The sequence below is a fragment of the Chelonia mydas genome, chromosome 16 (genome assembly GCF_015237465.2).
Source record: "Chelonia mydas isolate rCheMyd1 chromosome 16, rCheMyd1.pri.v2, whole genome shotgun sequence".
NCBI classification, from domain to species: Eukaryota; Metazoa; Chordata; order Testudines; family Cheloniidae; genus Chelonia; species Chelonia mydas.
In genome coordinates, this window is record NC_057857.1 from 21,360,521 (window position 1) to 21,383,977 (window position 23,457).

Consider the following 23,457-nt stretch of genomic DNA (forward strand, 5'->3'; position numbering starts at 1 on the left):
GCGGGTCAGCGGCGCGTCGACGACGCGGGGGGCGGGGCTTGTTCTCTGTCCCCGCCTGCTCCTGCTCCTCATGCCCCGCCTTCCGGCTTGTTACCATGGTGACAGTTTGCTGCCCGGCCCAGCCCAGGGCAGGACGCATCCCGGGCGGGCCCCATGGAGGTCACGGGCAGCACCTACCTCGGGGACTATGTGCATGGCAGGTGGGGGCTGGGGCTGAGGGGGGAGGGGCAGCCTTGGGGGACGGGGGGACAGGGCTGGGCCATCACCCCACAGTGCTGGGCCATTGCACTTGTGTGAAATGCAGGGTATGAAAATTCCCCAGCGTGAACAGTCTTAGGCAGTGGAAATCTCTGGGTGTGAAAACCCCCAAGTGGGAAAGCTCCGAGATGCACTATCCTTGCACGCCCACTTGCTTGTGCCCACGGAATTGCAGGAGTGGAAGTACAAGACTGGGTTAGGACCTCTTTGGAAATTGGGACCTTTTAATGCGAGAGAGGCACAGCCCAGGATGGGGAGGGAAGCGTAGCTGCGGTCTCATCCTGCTCCTGAAACAGCTTCCAGTGGCCTTGGGCAAGTCGCTTAGGGCCAGATTTCTAACGGTGTTTTGGCACCTAGAGATGCACATAGGCCTAGTGGGATCTTCAAAAGTGCCCCATCGTCTCTCTCCCAACTCCCCTTGAAATCAATGGCAGTTAGGCATCTAGGTGCTTTTGAAGATTCCACTGGGCACCCGTGTGCATCTTTGGGAGCCTAAATATCTTTGAAAATCTGGGCCTTAACTTCTCTGCATCACTGTCTGTAAAATGGGGCTAAAGTTGCCATGCTGGGGGATGTGAGGGTAAACCGGCTTCATGTTATTCATCACTCAACCACACTGCCTCATTGGAGACACTGGAGAGTGGGAGGAAGAGTCTAGGACATGTCCTATTACTAATTGTAAGTAGCGTACAAATGCTACAGGAAATGATGTTGGTGATTCAGTAGGTTGCACGCATCCTTCCAAGGCCACAGCCTGCTGATAGAGGGTGCTTTGCTGCTGTCGTCGTCGTCACATTTTGGATCAGATGTAAACCCGACATCTTATGGTTATTAAAGATCCCATGGCAGATGTTTTGTTTTTTTCAAAATTAGGGGTGTTTGCCTTATTGTCCTGGCCAAATTCTTAAAGGCTGATTCAGTTTTGTCTCCCTAGCATTCCACTTGTAGTTCCTGTTGCAAAAAGTGTTTTCACATCCTGTCCTAAACTTTTGGGTGATGTTGCTATGGACTGTTAAGCCCCAGAAATGGCTGTGGTTAAATGGTGGGTACATTGATCCCTGTTTGTAAATCCAGTTTGAAATACATTTGGGGGGGTTGTTGGATGAAAGCTGCCTTGTAAATAACAGCCATTATTATTCACCCTTTCTAAGGGTGCTTAAAGATGGTGATCAATTTTCTACAGTTCATAGCTTCTGATTTATATTAATTACTATCAACCTCCCCTTCCTTCAATTTGTTGATTTTTAAAATTATTTTTATAGCTCCCGTCACTTCCCCTCTAAACCAGGTCAATTTTTTAACCAGTAAGGCCTTCTTCGTCAGTTGTTTTGCCTTTTTGGACATCTAGTCAAATGTTCTTAAACAATTCCTGATTATCATTCACAGGATTGAAGGGAAAGGCCGCTATACTCTCCCAACTGAAACCAAATATAATGGCAAAATGAAAGATGGAATGTTTCATGGCAAAGGAACCTTGTATTTTCCTAATAGAAGCAAATATGAAGGAATCTGGGACTGCGGAATATCGAAAGAGGTATTATATCACTAGTCCTTTAGATGTGATCCTGAAGGCTTAGAAACATAGGAATAGAACACGAGGAGGTTGGAAGTTCACCTAGGCCAACTCCTGCGGCAGTCATAGGAAACTGATTGGGTGGGGGTATGCCCATCTTATCTAAAGTCTGATCCCTGCTCTGTACTCAAAAGAAAGTTAAAACCCCTTTGCTCCCAAAGGTTACTGCAAATATGCTTTAGGGGAAATTCTCCCTGGTTCAAAGACTGTACATTCAGAAATGTTTGTATCATGAAAGAAGTGGAAGCTCTCAAACCAGCACCTTTCCCATTTTTCACTCTCAATTTTGGCTTCCCCTGTTGCATGTACAATAGCTATTTCCCACTGAACAGGGAAATGATTTGGTTATGGAATGTGGTTCTCATGGATCTGCAGGCATCATTTCCATCTGCAGTTAAATGTGGAACAAAACTATATATTATTTATTCTCAGATAACATGCATCCTTGGTAATGGATATAAAAAATTGTTATTCTTCACTCCATTCATCGCATTTATTAGTTCGGTACTTGAATTTGTTTTGCAGGGGAAATACACTTTTGCAGATGGTCTTGAATTCAAAGATAAAAAATGGCATTATTGTGATGGCTATGACAGAAGATTTTATACAGAAATCTGTTCCGGTCTAAAACCAGCAGGTACTGAGTTGCATTTGTGTCTGGAAGGATTTAAACCAACAACTATGTTTATTAAGAGAGACTAATTCACCTACATGAGTAACTTGGAGCAGGAACATTCTGGTTTATTTCAGAACTCCATCCACTTGACACTGACAAATGTGATGAATAGTCTCTTCTTGAGTGATCATGTCATGAGGGCAGGACATTGTAACCTAGCAATTTCTGACATCTGATTAAGCCTTTTATGGATTTCACATTCACTGCATTTTAGACATATTTTTATTACAGAAAGCTGGGACATAAAACAAAATAAAATATATTATCTTGCACTCATAATTTTGCATAATGTTCTAAAGCACCTGAAAGAATAACAGAAATCCACAAACAGCATGGTACATGAAATGTGTGGCTTGAAAATGACAAATTTTCAGTGGATACGAAAATATGTACTTACTTTATGTCCAGCCTATAAAATGTGTCTGTTAGACACATTTACTAGTTCATCTATGACTAAAAGGTGAAAAAATTATGTGATAATCACTGAATAATATATTGGCATAGTGAACAATGACATGTCTCTTTAAGCCATGGCTAGGCTTTCTTGGACTCATTTTGGAGTTTTCAGTGCATGTTCATAGTGTTAGTCTTACGGGCTAAATCACAGGACTGTGAGTAAGGGTAACCAAGATCTCTTCCTTTCTGTGCCAAACATTTTCTGGGTGGGCCGCTCTGTGCTTCAGTTTCTCCATCTGCAAAATGGTCATAATAATTACCTACCATAGGAGTGATGGAAATCTTAATTTAGTAAAGTTTATTAAATGCTTTGAAATCTTGTGATGGAAAGTGTTACAGAGATGTAAAATAATATATATTTATTATCATTATTTATTTTGATAAAAGAGTACAGTTGTAAAAAAAAATGGGATTTTTTGTTTTTCTAATAAATTATACTGTGTCTTTTCAGGTATCTCTCAGCTTACAAACTTAGATCCTCCCAGAACAATTCCAACAGGCTGTTATGACTGTGGTGATGGATTCTATAATCCTAATACCAGAGTTGTCATTGATTACAAACTCAGGTTTTTGAGGAATGCAGGTATGTGTTTTTTTCATCTTGAAGTTCAGTGTAAGTTGACTTTGTTTCACATACATTCTATCATGTATGATTATAGCTGAAATTTAAAAACCTGTATTCAAGTTCTGCAGCTACTAAGCTAAAATATTTCAAACAACATGGATTGCTTGTATTAATTAGTTAATTCCAAGGAAAGTTGTATAAACCATCCTGCACATGGTTTACAAAATTCTAAGTGATGTTTTCACAGGCACATATGAATAAATGCATTTGATTCATATTTAATAGCTTTTAAACCCAGGAAGGCTCATTCTCCATTATGATACCCAGCAAGACAGTGTTTTCAAGATATATATCTATCTTTTCAATGGGCTCAGTCCCGCAAGGCGTCAAGCTTTTTGCCCTGATCAGTTAACTATATGCTTAACTTCAAGCACAGGGATAGTCCCTTTGATTGCAGTGAGACTGCTCACTTGCTTCAAATTAGGGACATATTTAAGTGCCTTGCTGGATTGTGTCAGTGCTCACACTTGCGGAATCATGTCCTGAGTGCGTTTACAAATCTGGATATAGTGTTGGGGGAGGAGAGCAGGGAAGAGGAGAGACAAAATGAACTGTAGGTATCATCTGCTACAAAATATACCCTATAGTATTTAGCCTGTTTCATAAACCCTCAATAAATACTGATTTAGATTATTACAAATGGCACTGATCCAAAATACTAGAGTGGGCCTACTGATGAGTAAGATAAGTAAAATGCTTTCCAAAAACACAGGAACCTGCACAGATTAGTACATGCGGGAACGCCTAGGAATTCAATTTATTGTTTTTTAAATGTATGCTTTGAACTCATTGTCCTTAGCTACATTTATTTCTGTAGCCTACAGATTGTATCAATCGATATTCACTAACATCTCATCATAGAATGCAGTCTAACAAGATAATTATAAGTAAAATATGCAGTACATTATTCTGATCTCTTTTATATTAACATTCCTTTGAGAATCCAATACTAGCGTAAAGTTAAATTTGTCAACATGGGTGTGAAGGAGGAATGTATCATGTAGGCCATACCCTTCCTCTAAGAACATGAACACAATTGAAAGATCCAGCACTTGTTCGACATCAGAGGAATGTTGACTTCCCCAAGAGAAATAATTCAGGGCACAAGGCCACTGCAGTTAAAAAAAAAACAGCTGTAGGAAGAAGAAACTGAGGAAAGAGGTTGGAATGACAGGGAACAGATCCAGAACTATTCCTTTATAGGTTGGTCAGGAAAAAGCAGGAAAACCTCCAGGCTTCTGTCCAAGTCTTGAAAGCATCAAAAGCAGATGGTAGGAAGCATTCAGGAAGCTCTTACAACAGCTTGACAGGTTTAGCCAAATGACACCATCTTCCTCAGGTCTGGGAGTGGGATTTGAGGATACTCCAGCCTTTCACCCTTGTTTGTTGCGAAGCTGCTTGCTTCATTGCTGATTGAGCTAGCAGGGAAAGGAGGCACTCTGCCTTTGGCACTGACACTCCTGCCAAACAATCAATGAATCAAAACATCTTTCTAGCAAGGAAAAGAGAAGGCTCCATTTGAATTTGTTGCAGTTTGCTTTTCTTTAATGCAATGTGTGTACACAGAGTATCATAGAGATTCCTGCCTCAGTTAGCAGGACTTCAGTTTCACAAATATCGAGGGCCTGAGGCTCATTTACATTAACTCACCGCCAAGTGGTGCAACGGAGTCCTAGTGTAATTGAGAGCAGGTCCAGTGTGCATAATGAAAGCAATAGTTTCATTTCTCCTAGTGTTACTAGTCACAAGGATTTCAATTTTTTAAAAAAGATTTGAAATTATTTCTCAGTTTATAAACCTTCCTTGGGGATATACTGAAATTTCTGTAGTCTGTTCATGTGCTTTTTGGATCTTTTCTTTTTTTCCCCCCCAATATCATCTAATACACAAAATTGCAGACATAGAAACACATGCAGAAATACCTATTTGTGAGAAGAAATGGTGTTCACATTTTTCAATCAGTCATTTTGGAGTTAGACCCCCCCTACTGCCACTAAAGGAGTATAGTCTTTGAGAACTCATACTCATGACCCCATTTTTATTGACTGGCCAATACAAAGACCTGAAGATGAATATCTAGAGTTTTGCATCTTTCAATGAAAAGCATAAAATATGAGATTTTAGATTTGCTGTCAAATGGAGAGCAAATTCCAGGGTTAAAGGAGAGCTATGGCATTCTGGGAGTGTAGACACTAGATGCCATAGTTTTCAAAGAGAAATTACAGTTAGAAGTAGAAGTCATTCCCTGTTGAGGAGGTGGAGAGAAAGGGGATAACTGAGTGTTACTAGCAGTTCTGCCCCATTGATAACAAAACAAAGATGTTTGTGATGTAATATGCTTTCCTTTGCTTCCGTCCTCCTGATGCTAACTTAACTGGTGCAACCCCTGCTCCTGCTTCTCCTAGTCTGAGATGGATTCTGCTTTGCTGCCTGTTCTCCTTGCCCCTCCTCTGGGACTTAGATGGTGCATAAGCCTTGGGGTTGACCCTCTGCATGTGGAATTGTACCTGATGTACCTTTGTCTCTTTACAGAACATTAGAGAGGAGGCAGAGACAAATCCTTCTCTCACTTACACCAGTGTAAATCCAGGGTAGGTTCATTGAAACCAGTAGGTTAACTATGGATTCACACATGTGTAACTAAGAGCAGAATTTGGCCAAGAGACTCAAGACAGGTTATTATTTATTGAGAGGAAAGGTTTTTTTAATGCTGGAGTCACAAAGCAGCCAATAAGCAAGTTATGATTTTGACAAGCCTAGCATCTTGTGACTTAAAAGAAAAGTCCCAGAGTGCTCAAGTGCAGAGTTTCTGAGTAAATTATTACTATTAGAAGTCAGGAGTATTATTTTATTCTGTAGTTTAAACTGCTGTATTTTTAGAACATCAAGAGTTTATTTACATGTCACTAATATGACTATAGTGAAGGTTGAGATGACACTTTAATTCTAAACCTCAATAATCACATGCTTGCAGCTTCCTCCTAACATTACCCTTGGGACTGAAATGTCTCATGCTTGGTCTGAATGAACCTGGAAGTGAATCATCTTGAAAAATTTGAAAAAATTCCATTTATCCCTTCTGGATCATCCAAGGACAAAATCCATTCAATAATTGTGTAGATGTGTGTGGCTATCCTTCCCTATCAGTATCTGAGGGAGGCCACGCCCCCTCATAGTTGGGCCTCTGTTCAGGCAAGGGTTACTGGAGAATTAGCAATCTCTGAGGTGCTGGCCCTCTAAACAGGGCCAGACAGCAAGCCATCCGGGGCTCAGGCTCTCAGGTAGGACAGGACCACAAACAGTCTTGGGGCTCAGGCCCTCAGGCACGTGGGAGCACCAGTCTTGGGGGCTCAGGCCCTTGGGCAGAGTGGAGCACCAAATAGTCTGACATCCTAGCTCTGGCAGACAGCAGACAAACACAGGCCTCTTGGCCTACGGTAGGGAGGCTGTCACTCCAGGGGTGGGGTTGGCAGCAGGAGCTAGGGGGACCTGGGCCCACTCTACTCCACCTGGTGCCAGCCTAGGGCCCTAACAGTGGCAGATGGTTCCATCACTGAATCAGCGGGGATCCAGCCAAAACATGCTGACCTGGATTCAGACAACAACACAACTGGGCTAAAGTCTGGTGTCTCTAGGCTATTTCCTACACTCCCGTCATTGTGTACCTGTTGCTCAGGGTTGTCCTCCGTCTCCCCGGGGTATACAGCTAATGGCAGTCCCAAACAGCTCCTCGGTGTCCCTGTCAGCAGGTGGCTCTGGCAGAACCTCCAGGTCCTCGGCGCAGTGGAGGTCTCCATCAGGCTCATGCCCCAGCGACGGGCAGGAGACATCTGTGTCCTCCAGCGGCTCTCGCCCAACTGAGCTGTCTTTTATACTTCCTGTCCTGCCCCTCTGCTTCTGGCAGGGCAGGCATGGGTGTCGTGGCTCCACCCACCCAGGGGTGGGCGGGGGTTCTTCCCCATCAGTCTCTGAGGAATGCTGTGCACCCTTCTTGTCTTCAGGGGCTTTGTCTTACAATTTAGATGTGGTGTGTACAGAGTACTCAGTGAGGAATGTGGGCTTTGCTTTGTCTGAAGAAATGTAGTTGAGAAATAAAGCCATAACTATTTGAAAATCATGCGTTACTCATGCACAGTGTATTACTTTCCATACCGCTCTTAGCAAGTACCAAATGTGAGCAGGTTGTGTGCTCATTCTCGCAGCCAGTGACTCTAGATGACATCAGAATTGGTAGAGGGGCGAGGACTTGGCAATCTTGCAGACCTAGGGAACTTTCTAGATATGAGGCAGCAAGTTAAACTTAAAAACATTGTTCTACTGCAGGAAAAGATGTACTGTACTTGCTGAACATCATTCTCCTCTGCGCTCTTCTGATGTTGCCCATTCTATTGATGTAGGCAGTGGGTGAATGCTCTGATTCCAGACTAGCCCCTAGTCATTGCCTGAGAATCTGAGAACTTTTTTGGCAGATGCCCTTTGCAAAGGTACAGGAAAAGAAAAGCCCTTCACCACAAAATATCTACATAAAGAGAATAATATTTTCATTCTTCGACTGAACTTAGCGTCCTAGTGATTTGAATGTCTACTTATAAGACAAGATTATTTAGTAATTTATATATTTGTTTCTCTTTTATTAGATTTAAGATTCTGAATGTAAATGAGCTCTAGCTCCTGTTTGTTGAAATTCTTAAAAGCTCTTCAAATAATTGTTCTATGGATACTAGTTAAGCTAAAGAAATCAGTTTTGATCGGCAATAAAAGTTCATGCTATTTCAAGTGCAATGCTACAGCTATTTGCTGTTGTATATTTAATCATTTTGAATTATATGTCATGTAAAAGATTTTAGCTCTGGGGCAATTGCCAGATGGCTGATTCTGCATTTCACACAACAAAAGAAATAATGTTTTTGTAAAGCTCTGAAAAATTGTTGGTAATCAGTATATTCTTCAAGGACTGGGAGCCAGACCTGTTTAGAAAAAAAAAAAAAAAGCTTTTGCAGAAATTAATTTGAAGTACTTAGTCTTTACCTCTGGGCTCTGAACAAAACAAATTGTGTCTATTTTTTGTGGATTTTTTTTTAAATCAATTTGACAAATCCAGTGAATTTTAAATTTTACATATTTTTGTGACAAATGCAGTTTGTTTGCAATTCATTGATTTCTCTGCTTGGGGCTGGCAAGCTTACTTCTCCTGAAAAACAAGCGAAGACAGGTGAAGAAAAAGTTGTGCTCAGGTCTGTACATACATATAGATACAAGCCTGTAACCCTTGCTCGCACAAGTAGTCCTTATGAGCCTGAGTAGCCTATTGCTTTTTTTCCCAAACAGTAAAACAGTTGTCCTCATCATCTCCTGCCTTGCCTGCTGCTCACTCCTCTTTCTGAACTATCTGATATTCCAGTCTAATCCCACCAAAATGCCATAGCAAAAAGTATCTTATTTGTCGGCCATCTGACCAAGTCGCTCCCCTTGCTTCCCTTGACCTCAAGGTGTTGCTCAATTTTACTCCAAACTGTGTCTTGGATCTTGTCTCCTATTATGTTCCCTGATGTCCCCTTTCCCCACCCTTCTTCTATTCCCACCATTTATCTTCTTCTGTGCTGCCCCATATTCATGCTACTCCCCAATGTCCCACTCCCCCATCTTCCAAAACCCCCACTTCTGTGAAGCCCCCAGATAGAAAATATGGAAAATATTAGATGAACAAGAGGGACAGAATATTTGTTATTATAAACCCCTTCCTCTGGGTCTCCTAGTTCATCTCATCTTCCTGTAACTGTCTTCTAAACTGTAAGCTTTTGGGGGCAGGGCTTGTCTTAAAGTCTGTCTTGTGCAGTGCCTAGCTGATAGACAGCATTTAACAAATAATACAGATCAATTGACTTTCAATGGGATTTCTTACAGGAGTAAGGGTTGAGGAATACCACAGTCCCATCTTCTACAATACTAGCAAGAAACTTACCAAGTAACATCTTTATTTAACTCACTTATTTACCTTAGGAACAAACTGCTCTTTGGGTGGTGAGAAGAAACCCAAACATAAGAGAGCGGGGAGAAGATTGCTGGGATTGATACTGGGGACTGCTGTGGGGCCAAGTCAAGGGGGCTGAATGGGAAGACTGAGGGTGGGGAGGAATTCAGTGTGTTTAATTTAAAGAGAAAATACCCTAATCTCATAGAATGAAGTGCTGTGTGACTGTCATCACCCTGATCACTTTGGTTGTACTCTTTTCCCCACCCTTCACTGGCTGTTGTCTTTTTAGATTGTATTTTCTGTCGTACAGGGACTGTGTCTTCCCTGTGAAAGCATCTAGCACATTTTGGACATGACTGCAAAATATATACTTATGTCTTCCTCACAGCAAAAGGCTGTGCAAGCTACAGCTATAATTGAGAACTCTATGCTATGTAACCTAGAGAGCATTTTTAAAAATTGAATCTGGCTTCTAAGTTTTACTAGTCAATTTACCCCATTCAAAAAAGCAGTTTATTAACCAGTATGATTAGCCCTCTCTGCTGTAGCTAGCATGGCTAACATGGTGTTAATATTAATACATGCATCACATTACTAAATCACTGCAATCATGTAAACAACTGTAGCCTTTGCTGATATATTGTTCATTGTGGTTTCCTGAGCCTAATATAATTATCGCTTTGAAACCTGTGAAGGTTTAAATTCCAAATAGCAGCATGCCAAGAACAACAACTTTGTTTGTGCGTTAGCCATCCCATTGCGAATCCACTTAGAAAGTTTTGACCCAAACAGTATAGGGGTTTGTGTTCAGCTATACAGTACGTGTGAAAACAAGTTTTGTAGGAGATGGAAAGTTCATTTTGAGGCCATTTTGGATTTACGCAATTAAATGGAAATGGAAGGGTGAGAGTTTGCGTGTGGAAGTAAAGGTTAATTGGATACATATTTTCCATTTTCTTGCCAGCACTGATGTTGTTGAAGTTAGGTGTGGTAAGGAAGGGGGTGCTGGAGATTTTGGGGAGAGGCAGTAGATGTGATGGCTGTGATGCTATCACAGATGGCTATAATTGTGGAATGGAAGAACATGATAAACTGCACCATGGGTGATGGGAGGAGTCAGGTATGTGAGACAATGAACAGCTGTTGTTATTTACGAAGCACTGAGAATATGCTTGGCACTGACATAGATTAGAAGAAGACATAGTTTCTGTTCCAAGGAGCAGACAATGCAAAGGCCCTCTTTTGCAACCTTTGCTCAAGGCAAAGTAGCTCTTACTTATGCTAGTAGTCACATTAGCTTCAGTGAGACAGCTCTTGTGGGTAAGGATTGCAGGATCAGGCCCTAACACAGATGCAGACAATCACATTCTAACCTATAGGATGTTTAAGGGGACAGTGCATGGTTTTCTTCTTGTGAGAGTCACCAAGTATTAATGCCGTGGGAGATTATAGAAAGATGCAAATACGGTTTAGCAGAGTGGTGGAGGCCTGTTGTTGGCTTGTAGCAGATTGGAAGGTAGAGTATCACAGTTTGGATGGAAACAAAAAGGCACAGAAATCATTCAAAAGAATCAAATGATGTATTCTAATGGCTCATCTAGCAAGTCCTCAGTTTGCCTCAAGACTTCAACTATATTTTGTGCAAATTATTAGATTTCACTAACTTTAGAATAAGTTATTAAGCAAACTTGGCCTCCTTGGATGTTATCAATGTCTTCATACAAAGGAATGTCCTTTATTTTCAAAATTTGAACATGAAAGTAGCCCATTTTAGCAGAATATATTTCATGAATGTATATTCTACTGAGGCTGCTGAAGAAAACAGAGAAAGAATAAACTTTTAAAGATGAATGAGCTGAAATAAAATTCAGTACACAATGTGAAGAACCACATACTACCTAATTCTGTCCAGGATGATAATGTACAGTTGATTAAAGAGTTTTTTTTTTTTTTTTTTTTTAAGGAAAATTACTTCTGAAGGTGAAGATGTGCTCAGACAATCATATTAACATATTCAGACAATCGCAATTTGTAAAAACGTAATTACAACAAGCTATCTGGTAGCATTAATCAAATGTCAAGGTTTAATTCCATTTTAAATATTGATGAAATGTGATTCTCCAGTCTAACCCTGGTGTTGCAGGGTTATGGAAGCCGCCAGCAACAGAAAAAGGGGAACGTGTAGTTAACAAGCAGCTGCCACAAAGAAGGATCGGCATCTGTGATTTAAATTGTTAGCTGCACAGTCAGGTAGAGTGTAAAAAGGGTAGTCAAGAGGCTGTTAAGTCCATTGCTGCCAATTATTAACAATCAGGGAGGAGCTTTAAGACTTGTTCAGTACAATAAACCCAGTTTGTCTTGTTTCAGGGGTTACTACTGAAGAGGTTGCAGCTGCACTGATTCAAATAGCCCTAAAACTACAGTAATTATCAACCAGTCTTCTTTAGCGTGGCAAAAGTATGTTTAACCATAGCTTAACTCTTTATGTTCTAATATTTCTCTGCCTCTTTACACATAGCTAATCCCTGGAGCCATTTGGATCTATATTTTTGTGGTTCCTCTAGCTATCCTGAATAGGATCCTTCATTTCCCTTACCTCAGTCTAAGGAATATTTGTGAGGTGCCACTAGTTGGATAATAGTCCTGGAGGTTCCAGATATTTTGCTCAAGGTCCTACATTGTGGATATGGCGTCCCTGTTTCTTTTTGTGACTCCCAGTGCATTTTACCTACCTTCCAGGGCTGCAGCCCTATCGAAGACAATGACTAGAAGTCAGTGGGACTGTGAGTGTGAGTGGAGGTTTGCAGACAGCGCCCTGCCAGCTCACTTCCACTTTCTTTTCCACTTGGGTGAGTTCTCAGCTCCGTATGCTGTTTTCAGCCAGCTTCTCTTTTTAGTGCAGCTCAGCTGTGAATAAAATGTTAGGAGGCATAAGAAAGGGGATGGAAAATAATACTGAAAATATGCCAGCCTGTGACACACCCTCACCCCAAATAAAATGTTACGTTCTAGTCACCCGCTTTCAGAAAAGAAAGAGGAGGTGTCCGCGGATGAGTGATGAATGGGGTTAGAAATATAGAAAGGATACCATAGTTTTGTTTGGAGAGGAGACAAAGAAGAGAGGACATGATAGAGGTATATAAAATAATGACGTATAGGTAAAGTAGATCAGTTGCTCCTATATATCCCTTTCCCGTAATGCAAAGCATGGAGACATGCAATGAAAATGAAAGGCCGCCAACTTAAACTATCCAAAGAAATGCTTTTCTATACCATGCCTACTTAACTGGGTGAACTCATTGCCACAAGATGTTATTGCAGTCAAAATCTTAGGAGGATTCTAGGTATAAGTCAATTGCTAAATGAGAGTGGGTAGGAAGATGCTTTCCCTGTGTACATATTATTGCATAATTCTTCACTATGAGGTTTCTTGCGTCTGCCTTGAAGCAGCTGATACAGGCCACTGTCAGAGACTAAAACCTGGATTTGTAGCTCTTTGGGGCATGGACCATCTTTTTGTTCTTTGTTTGTACAGCACCTTGAACAAAGGGGGTCCTGGGCCATGACTTGGGTTCCTAGACACCACAGTAATATAGATAATAATAAATGGATCACAGGTCAGATCCAGTGGGGTAATTGCTATATTCCTCTAAATGAAGCAGAGGGTGCCCTAAGGTAGGACAATGTGCTGTAGTCCCTTCACCAGGCAAGCTCTTCTTTCTATTCAAAGTGTAAATTGGTAATAACTGACTCCATTGGGACATCTCCTTACAATTCAGTCTTTGTGAAAACTGTACGTAGTTTTTATCAATGCTTATTTGCTGATACTTACTGTGCACAGAATCAGATGGCTGCATGAGCTGAGCTATGGTGGTGCTGGGCCTGGATGAGAGACTAAAATCCTTAGAAGAAAAGGCTTATGTGCATGTCATCTATTGAAAAATAAGTTTCCTTCTGCATCAAGCTGGATGGACCAGGCTCCTGTTGAAAACTCATTGACTGAAGTCAAAAACGTCTTGTGCCTTTCATATTGGTCAGCTGAGCAGCAGAATTACATGACCAGTGCAGATTCGTTACCAGGAAGGCAGTTTGCTCACTTCATGCAACTCTCCTGAACAATATGATCTTTATCAAAGGAAGCAGTGGATACAGGTGGTGTTTAGCAAGTGGAGTTTTTGATTGATTTCCTCATTTTGACAGAAACAGACAATTTCATTTCTTGCAGTTATTACACATCCAGAGTAACAACTCTTACATTGAGGAGGTACATAATCATATAGACACTAACAGTCTGCACACTATCTAGCTCATCTAGGTACTTCATGGCCTCGTCTCCATAATATTGGAGCATCTGGAGTGCAGAAATAGAACTTGACATGCAAAATAATCACAGCTTGCACATGATTTATTGATTACTCCCTGTCTTGGGCTCTGGGAGCCTCCCCCCTTGCAGGGTCTCACAGTTTTGACTCCAGCATGAGCCCAAACATCTACACTGCAGTTTTATAGCCCCACAGTCCAAGCCCTACCAACCCGAGTCAGCTGACCTGGGCCAGCCGGAGGTGTTTTATTGCAGTGTAGACATACCCATAGGGGCCAACTTTGCAGTCCTACCACAGATTTCAGTGGGATGTGTCCTCCTAAGGACTTCAGTGTCAGACCTTAAACAAATTCAGTGTTTTTTCTCTTCTTTTTAGTCATCCTTTTTAAAAAGTTATTCCGGTGGTGCTTATTTTCTCCTGGCTTATTTCCTTCAAGACAGAAAGAACACTATAATTGGGTGTTTTATTAATGTTGTACTCATGCCAAGGAATAGAGCAAAAGATGCATCATATACTTGCTGAGGTGGACAGAGAAAGCAATGTATCCACTTGGGGTATGTTATGAAAATATCACTGTATCATGCGTTACAGCAGTTAAAGCACATCTACAGACTAAACTAATGAGAGAGATCATGAGCAATACAGCAGTCTTTTCCACAGCCCCCTTCATAGCAGAGAAAGCTTTTACAAAACATCATCCCTGAGTGTGGAATTGTGAGAGAGGTGACAAGCTCAAATAACTGCTGTGTGTATAAATTAGTAACTGTGTGCAGAAGAGTAACACACTGTAGTGTGCTCTTGGGGAAAACCTCCTCTGATTCACAAGCATTGCTGACTGCTGGTTGTAGAGGGTTTTGTGGCAAGTGCCACCGTTTAGACTTGGGACAAAAGCTTGGGCATATGCTTTGGTTAAGTCTACATTCACCGGTGCTCTAGCAGGGCTCAGCATGAGCAGCACCCCCAGGCCGTGAGTGCCTGCACTTGTTCCACTTGACCATGAATGAAAAAAGATGCTAAGATGGCAGGGAAAATAGGAAAGAGAAACAGAAAAAGGAAAAGACGAGCAGATAGGGTTTGATCTAAAGCCCACTGAAGTCAATGGGACTTAAGAACAAACTTAAGTTTTTAGTAAAGGGGCACCTCTTTGCCATATACCCTTTGTTTGCTTCTCTCCTTGTTAGATCAGCACAGCTGCATTTATATGACTTTTTAAACTTAAAGGTTGCTATATAAACATAATAAAGGCCCAACGCATAAGCAGAAGTCTCCCTTCAGAAGTTGATTCCTCACTAGCACCGTGTTTCTTTTTTTAAAAATATCTGCCAAGGTCAGTATGTTCTCTTTCAGGTAAGCATTGCTGATTGCATTGCTACAAAATCCTTGACATTTGGAACTAGGTTGGTTAGAAGCACAAATTGCAAACATTGATCGGAATTTGTAAAGATGACAGTAAACAGAAGTAGCTCTGCTACAGTATGTTTCATTTGAATAAGAAAATAGATACTGGTACTCTTTAAAGCGATATAATTAATATTTTTATCTGATCTGCAACACAGATTATTTTCAATCACCAACACAAGTAAAAGCCTATCATAACAGGTTTTTCAGACAGGCTGTTTTTAGTCCCTTCAACTGACAGACCCTAACTACTTATGTTTATCAAGTTATACTTTTCTGTAATTATTCAAAATATTTCTATTCACACTTTGCTGGATAGGTGTTTTCTCCAAATTGCCTTTTGGGTTTTCACTTTTCACCTTGTCTCTCTCTGAGAGATAACAACATGACAGACATTGAATAATTGTGGGAGATGCAGAAGATTGTCTAAAGTACTTCCATCAGCTTGTTGCTATCTGTTGTAATGTGGCATTTTTGTATAATAACGTTGGAAGAAGAGCTGTAAAAAAAAAATTCAAACAAACCGGGGCTTTGACTCTGAACTCTTCACCAACTGCAATTTTCATAAACTGACACCAACATCGATAAAGTTTTAGGTCCTCATTATTGGTACTGGTATCACACTGTAAATGAGCATCAGACCAGAAATTATACTATATACAAGGAAGTGTTACAATTTTTTGCATGAGTTCCAAACAGTTAATTTGATCAGATAGCCTAATGATCAGATCTATTACCATAAAACCGGTGTTGCTTCCTTCTGTTATATATGTTTGACTCTTGGCAAATGCCAACAAAACTGTACACAGGATCTGTTGGCTAAGCAAGAAGTATTTTAAAAATACATTTATTCCTCAGAGAAAATTGCCTGTCTGATCTGGACTCCTCTATGCAAAGAGCAGGTCTGAATCTGTAACATTTGAGAATTTCTTTTTCTCCCTTTCAGATGATGATGAACATGAATGGATCATTCGCACCTGCCGGAAAGGCTGGGATGAAATAACTGGATATAAACCTAAACACTGAACACAGCTTTAGCTTCTACCCTGATTTTGGAAAACATAATTTGATTCATCCTTAAGTCTGAATGTCTTTGTGGATTTAGATCAGTCCCTACCATTATGTGAATGTAGTTTTGTAGCCTTTGTTAGCATAATAAAATTTAATTAACTACGTTCACATGAAGCCATGGAAATAAGCTTACTATAGTTATCCTAATATTCCTGAGAGGTGTGCAGTGTAGTAGGATGAATATATACACATTATTAAGCTTCAACATACAAAACAATGTACTAAAGAGACTGCCTCAAATTCAGTGCTGAAGGCATTCAGCTCCATCTTAGCATTATTTCCCCAGGTCCCAGTTAGCTGTCCTGGTGTATATTTCTTTACCCTTCTTTTGCTCACTACTTTGATATTGACTGATCATTGTAATAACGTACACCAGTTATTCTTTAACGACTGGTTTTCTAACTAGGAAATTATATCCATTTACCAGGAACATTTGTTGAACTCTCCTTTAACAAAATAATAAAAGAGAAGAACTGGGTGGGTTGCTGTTTGATTAGTAAGCCAGAAAATAATTTTAAAAATCAAATCAAATGGAATTACATCATTTTCTTGATGTAAGTGCCAGCACTTCTACTTGCATGAACTTTATTTATTACACAAATCAGACATTTACAAAGCACAACATTAAAAGTATGTAACAAAACAGACATTGGTTTTACAAAAAAGTGCTTACAATTTAGTTTTTGTTTTTTCAATAAATACTAGTCTTGACTGTCCACTCATTCAAAAGGATTTTTTTAACCATTGTAGCCAAGACATGTAATTGCAACATGCTACAACAAAATGATCTGCTTTTGAAATAAAATTATGAGAAGTGTTTATAGTTGGCCTCATATTACAAGGTCTGAATAGATCAGTGACAGCAGTAGTGCAGGATTTAGCCCCCACCCCGAGTATTACGTTGTGTAAGCATCATTAGCTAGGGCACTGGGGTTAACCAACATGAGCCAAAAATCAACAAAATGTTTTGGGAATTAAATTTTAAACCACTCCATTTTCAGTCCCTCCCCCCATCAGATTTATTTATCATATTAAATTCTAGTGGAAAGTTCATCTTTCACTGGCTAACCTCATTGGGTGGGTCTATAACATTTTTTGTAAATAGCCATTGGAATATTGTAATACACAGAGTCTGCAGCACTGCACCGTAACCCATTTGGCAATTATTGAATAACCTAAGTAAATGAGAAGGATTTAAAAAAAAAAAAAAATCTATAGACAGGAGATGAATGTGAATGACCTGAGATAAGGTTTGTTCAATGGCAACAGTCAATGTGAAATGCATTGTGAAACAAAGTATTGAATAAATTAGAGTATTTCTTACATTCTTGGTACAGTTGAGTATTTTCCATACACAATAGTTAGCTCTAAAACTGCACAAGCTGAATTGCTTCCAGTTCTTCCAAACAATTTGGGCTTAATACGTCAGAGTCTGATTTCTGCAAAGCTGCTGTGGCTACTTACTGAAGAGATCTTCCTTGAGCATGAGTTGTACAGTGCAATACTCTCTACACAGCTAGTGGTGACTCCACTTACACGATATATATTTGGTCAGAAATGTCTACACATTAGCCCTGTGCTTTGCATTCTGATCCTGTCAGTGGTAACAGTTAAAAGAACTTTGATGTACAGTACGTATTACAAGTCAAATTTGATCAGTAACTAAGTAGTTGTTTAGCAGACATATTCCGCAGTCTCCCGCTCATAATGCTGCTGAGACAGAAATGCACCAAACCTTTGTCTCCCTCAATAAAACCGTGTTGTGGAAATCTCAGTTACCATGGCACGTGGGGTCAAGTTACAGTCTGGAGTCTCACCTTCACCATCTTAAACTGAACATCTACCCATTACTGTATTACACTAGTTCCATAACAAAACATTCATTAGCATGAGCAAGCAGAGATGGGGGAGAAAGTGGCCCTTCCAAGCAGCATGTCACCATCGATGCCATTTCATGTGGACACAGACCAATTCACTGCAGCTCGCTGTGACACATACCAACAATCTGAACGCTCAGCTGTTGCCGTTCTCTCGCTCGTTGTTAATACAAAAACCTGGCTGATTGTTGACTGGTAAAAATTTGCATCTGTTTTCACTCATCTCCTCAAAGGGGCAATAATACTGAGTTCTGGAACAACATTAATCAATCAGATCACAGATGCAGATGGGTAGACACCAGTCTCATGATGGTTGAATTCAATGGAAACTATTATTAATCTTTCAGGAGGTGAATAATAGTATTTTATGGACTTCTAACTTCATCTGCCCTTTCAAATGTTAAAGTGTGGCTACAACGTCTAGCTGTTGGGTACAGTTGGCCTAGCTGAATTATCATAACGATAAATATCTGCAACGAGACATATTGACTTGTAAATTCAGCAAATCTCAAGATGTGTTTTTGCTCAGTTACTTCTCCGATCAATAGATCTTGATGTTCACCTCAACAGAAGTCCATATCTGCTCATTATGCAATTTACTTTACAAAGTTACTTTGGTGAACACCACCTCGCAATGAGCTAGACCCACATGCCCAGAAAGCTTTGTTACAGTGAGATAACAGGGTACAACTAGGAAAGGTGCTGCAGTGCTGGAAATACTCATTGCCTAATGGTAGCGTGATGGCCGCCATCTTGACTGAAACTGGAAATTGAACCAGGGACCTCCAGAGCTAAAAGCAGGAGTCTCTGCAGCTTGAGCTATAAAGTCAGGTTGTATAGCTGGTGGACTCAGGCTCTGTGGATCAGGCACAGAGAGGGACAGGTCTCACACACTGATGGGTCACATTAGGACCTCACATTCTTGGAAAAGCTGCCTTCAAATCTCACCAGCAAGGTTGGCTGGAGCACTCACAGGAGAGAGATTTTGTTAGGGACCAACTACTAGTTTCAAATATTGTTTACCTTTTATTATTACTATCTAGGAAGGATCTTTGCAGTGTTTCTTTCCTGGCTCGGGACCGGGTTGTTGAGCCCTTACTCAGTGGTTGCAATGCGACTGCTCGTGAGAGTAAGCACTCACCAGAACGGGGTGAGCGCTCTACAGCCTGGCCCTTTCTGAGCTGTCATTTTGAATTGTGGCCTAGTCAGAGCATTGTGCTCTCACCTCAATGAGCATTAGCCAGGAGTAGCCGTGAAACACCGGAAATGGGGTACAACAAAGACCGAGGTATTCATGAAAAAGAAGCTGCCAGATCTAGCAGCATGGCCCGTTTAAAAAAAAACAAAAAAACAAAAAAACACATGCTGTTCTTGCCTGCTGCATGAGCTCAGCCATCGCTTGTTCCTACTGGCCCCCTGTGTGCAGTTTAAACTAGTTAGTGTCACTCTCACTATATTGAAAATGTAAAGCAAAAGATGTAAAGTGATCTCTTAGAAGTTACAGGCTTAATTCACGCACCACTGGGGCAAGGGAGCAGGAACTGAACCCCTGGGGCCAGCAGAGGCTGATGAGCGCTGGGGGCTGATTCACAGGAATCCCGCCACCAGGAATTCCACCAAGTAGGGACAGCTTTAACTAGCTGCCGGGCCACCAGAGGAGTCCAGCTAGTGGAGGCTGCGTAAGGGATATGCTGAATCCTACCCACTCTCCTGTGGGACAGTGCCCGTTTTTGTTTGGATGTAGGCTAGCTACAACATCTGTGGAGCACTGGTGTACAGAGCCCTTGTGACCATTCTCACTGGCTAAACTTTTGCTGCTAGGGTTCTTCTGCTGGGGTCTGTGTCAGAGTGAATCAAGCCCTGTGTATTTAAGACACAACTTTGATCTGGAATTTTAGTTGTGAAATGTATTGTTTCCTAACCCCAGTGGGCACAGTGGCCAGCAGTCTGGTGCAGATACACTCCTGGGATCACTCATTCAGGGGTGAGAAATGGCTCCAAGGAAAAGGCTGCCGGGAAACAAAAGATGTGGCTGATGGTCCTTGGGATGGATGTGTCTCTAACACACTGAGGGCAGGAATGATAGTCAGGAACCTCTGAGCACTAATCATGGCCGTGATACCCACTCCCTTTGTGAGCCTGGGGAAGTCATCAGCCTCTGTCTCAGTTTTCCCACCTGTAAATTGGGGAGAAAGAGATTTACTTACCTACCTCGCAGGGAGAGTTAATGGATTAGTGGTTCTAAATCTCTTTGAAGATGAAGGGCCATATTTCTGGCTGGCATAATTCTATTAACTTCAGTAGAGTTGCAACCAGTGGTGAATTTGGCTCAAATGAGTGCTAAGTGGCTGAGCTAACGGGCCTGATCCAGATCTCATTTACAGTAATGTACATCAGGCGTAACCTAATGGAACCAACAGTGTTACACTGGGGCAAGTCAGAATCAGGCCCAAGTACTTTGCTCCCTCCTTTCTTTGTATTGTTAGGTAATAATCAATACCACCTTGGGCTCAGCATGTAATGATCTTTTCCTGTTTCAGGACGCTGGAAGCAACAGTGAAAGTGCAGTAGGGTCACTAACTTGGGCTGTGCATGGCAGTGCCTTTGAGGCTCATTGTCATTCTGCAGGTCCACAAGAAACAAGCAAAAACCATGACTGTTGGCAGTGCTGCTGGGAGGCAAGAACATTGGCTGTCAGATGCTGTCGGTGCAAACAGAATGCTGAATTGAGTTTCTTCTGCATGACTGATCAGAACTGCCTTCGACTGAACACCGTGTTTCAGCGGCTGAGGGTCAGCGGTGGTGGGAACGCTATGGACAGATGAGGAAGCGTTCGCGCCGTCAATATTGAAATAGGATGACCTAGCGGGAAAAACGTTAATGGAGAGTTAGGCTACTTTCAAAGACAAGCCAACGCCTCAAGAGAAACATGTCTTCAGGGAGCAGTTGCAGGCGTGTTTCCCAGCTGGAAACCAGAGGCTCATGCAATCAAGGATTTTCCCCCATCAACCAACCTTTTTTAAAAACTAAAAACATGGTTTGAACTTAAGCTTTAGTGACCCTTTCTACAGAATAAAGCCACTTCCTGAAAGAAGAGTTGTCTTGTGTAGATCAGTAGTTAGGAACAGGAGATTATGGGAATATGTTAATAGCAGCCTTCTTTTAAAATGAGCTTTACACCAAGGGCAGATCTTTAGCTTTTCAATCATAGTACACCTTATGCAAACTTTATGTCAGCAGTTATTTTGGTTGCTCTATGGTAGCCTCTCATACAGCCAGTCACTGAGGTGTTTTGTTTTGTTTTTGAAGAATAAGATCAGGACTTTAACCAATTTGTTTTTAGTCTATCTACTCACAACAACAGAGCAGCCTGGCCTGACAGTACAATCTGGGTGAGCGCACACATGCTTCTCTTCACTGCAAATGGAAACAGGGCCCTAGGTTTATTTGTGTAGGCTCCTCCCTCATTTCTAATTATCAGTTGAATCCTATTACAAATCACATGTTTGGAAAAAGACACCACTTTAAAGTGACACGGTGGGGGAGGTGACACGGTGGGGGAGGTAATAGCTTTTATTGAACCAACTAAAAAAAATATTACCTCACCCACCTGGTCTTTCTAATATCCTGGGACCAACGGGGCTACATCACTTCAGAGTGACTGTTTTAACACGGTGAGTAGCATTTGGGACAGCCCTGTACCCTCAGCATCTGATCCTGAGACATTTCTTAAGCAAGTAGTTTAAGTGGCAAGTAGTTTAACTGAAACCAGTTGCACTACCTGTATGAGTAGGGTTTGCGTGTGTCAGGGCATCAGAACTGTTTCTCAAAGAGTTTGATAATCCAGGGCTGCCAAACAAAATACTGAATGCTTAGAAAGGACAGAGCTCAATGTCTTCAGAAACGGGTGCTGAAAGCTGAAACCAACGGGAGTGAACACCCCAGGCTTTTGAAAATCAACCCACCATTGAATTGCCTAAATAAAGCTTAGGAGCCTAATTTTAGACGCATTTTTGAAATTCTTGGCAGGAGGTAAAATGTTTATTTGAACAGTAAGCCACTCACCGGACATGGTCAGTGTTCAGTTGAACCACACTGGTTCATACCCAGTAGTTTTCTGTTATTGTTTCGAGACACAGTAGCCTAGTATTTAGGGTAGGAGGGTTTTTTTAGTGATGCCAGAGTCTCCAGGAGCGTTTCTCTTTCATGTTAACTCATGGAAAACTGAAAGGTGGTGGATGGCAAAGGCCTTCTCTACTCAGAGTTAACGTGAATGCCCATTCACCACAAACCACATGGAAAGCTGGGTAATGAAGCATCAGAAAATGCTCATTACTACACGGGAAGGGAAGAGACCAAACAAATGGGTGATGGTGGATGAGGCAGGATGAATCAAAATACTTCAATAAGTCTAAGTGCAACAGCCCAACACATCACGAGAACACCAGGCGCTGAACGACATACGGACGAAGGACATTTTGTCAGTGGTTGGTGAGTAAATCCAGGGTCACCAGCCATGGGAACAGTAGGGATGAGCTGATAGCAGCTGGGGAGATATTTGGATGAAGGAGGGATGTTGGTGGCACCAGGAAATAGCTTTCATCTGACAACAGGCAGCACGAGGCTGTGGCAATTATATTATACACAACTTTACTGCAATTAATGCTTGGACTCCACGCCTGGAACAGGGACTACATTTACCTTCTCACCCCTATTAGATAGTGGTCCTTCCATGTCTGCTTTGAGGTGCACTGGTGGAGCAGTGTAGGGAAGTCTACAGTGCACTTGCCCACACTGTACCTGACCTGCGAATGAGAAGAGGGCTTCAGCCTCTGTGACCTTCAATCAATTATTCTTTGTGCCAGAACTAAATTAGTTGCCATTATGCTATAAATAACACACACACCCCCCTCTAGGCTAGGCAGCCAGGATCCTGAGCAAGACATTGATCCGGACTGAGCAGGAGGAGGAAAGTCCAGGAAGAGTAACTCGGACATCCTTGCTTTGTTTCCAGCACACTGATGCTTCACAAAAATTAGCTTCTATCAAGGTGCATATGGACCAAGAGAGAGGGGAGAAAACCTTCAGATTTTCTTAAAAGCAAAATGATCCAGTGTAGTCATTGCACCCACGTGAGCAGCCCATTAATGAAGTGGGTGTTCTGGGACCCACCATTCACAAATGATTAATCAGCACTTAGAATGATAGGAAGAAAACTTCTGATCCC

At 41.5% G+C, this 23,457-nt stretch overlaps 2 protein-coding genes across 7 annotated transcripts in view; one reads left to right on the plus strand and one right to left on the minus strand.

Annotated features, from left to right (window-relative positions):
* The first annotated feature begins 5 nt into the window (after window positions 1-5).
* On the plus strand, window positions 6-16,695 carry MORN5 (MORN repeat containing 5). 4 transcript variants are annotated; one of them, XR_006286155.1, is made up of 6 exons: window positions 6-200; window positions 1,645-1,792; window positions 2,357-2,468; window positions 3,415-3,546; window positions 12,302-12,411; window positions 16,229-16,695. XR_006286155.1 is itself a non-coding variant. In XM_043530398.1 (6 exons), the coding sequence occupies exons 2-6, from the start codon at window positions 1,284-1,286 to the stop codon at window positions 16,306-16,308; spliced, it is 489 nt and encodes a 162-aa protein (XP_043386333.1). In that variant the 5' UTR covers window positions 128-200; window positions 1,193-1,283; the 3' UTR covers window positions 16,309-16,695. The 4 variants fall into 4 exon arrangements, 3 of the variants coding, with proteins under 3 accessions (XP_037735780.1, XP_043386335.1, XP_043386333.1); XM_043530398.1 differs by lacking the exon at window positions 12,302-12,411 and adding an exon at window positions 1,193-1,300 and having other exon boundaries at window positions 128-200; XM_037879852.2 differs by lacking the exon at window positions 12,302-12,411 and having other exon boundaries at window positions 49-200.
* A 4,027-nt stretch (window positions 16,696-20,722) lies between these two features.
* Window positions 20,723-23,457, minus strand: part of LHX6 (LIM homeobox 6) — a 40,812-nt gene continuing 38,077 nt past the window's right edge. For 2 of the 3 annotated variants that reach the window (XM_043530397.1, XM_037879850.2), the window contains exons 9-10: window positions 22,932-23,035; window positions 20,723-21,092 (exon numbers count right to left, since the gene is read on the minus strand). In XM_043530397.1, the coding sequence (XP_043386332.1) occupies window positions 21,072-21,092; window positions 22,932-23,035 (125 nt within the window). In that variant the 3' untranslated portion in view covers window positions 20,723-21,071. Of the gene's footprint in view, window positions 21,093-22,874; window positions 23,036-23,457 lie in introns of those variants that run through there. The other variant, XM_037879849.2, reaches the window with a different exon arrangement.

Bases quoted from the DNA above. Each gene is read 5' to 3' on its own strand.
- MORN5 (XM_037879852.2), top strand. From the start codon at position 154: ATGGAGGTCACGGGCAGCACCTACCTCGGGGACTATGTGCATGGCAG. The intron at 1,793-2,356 runs GTATTATATCAC...TTTGTTTTGCAG, and splicing joins ACTGCGGAATATCGAAAGAG to GGGAAATACACTTTTGCAGA. The intron at 2,469-3,414 runs GTACTGAGTTGC...GTGTCTTTTCAG, and splicing joins TTCCGGTCTAAAACCAGCAG to GTATCTCTCAGCTTACAAAC.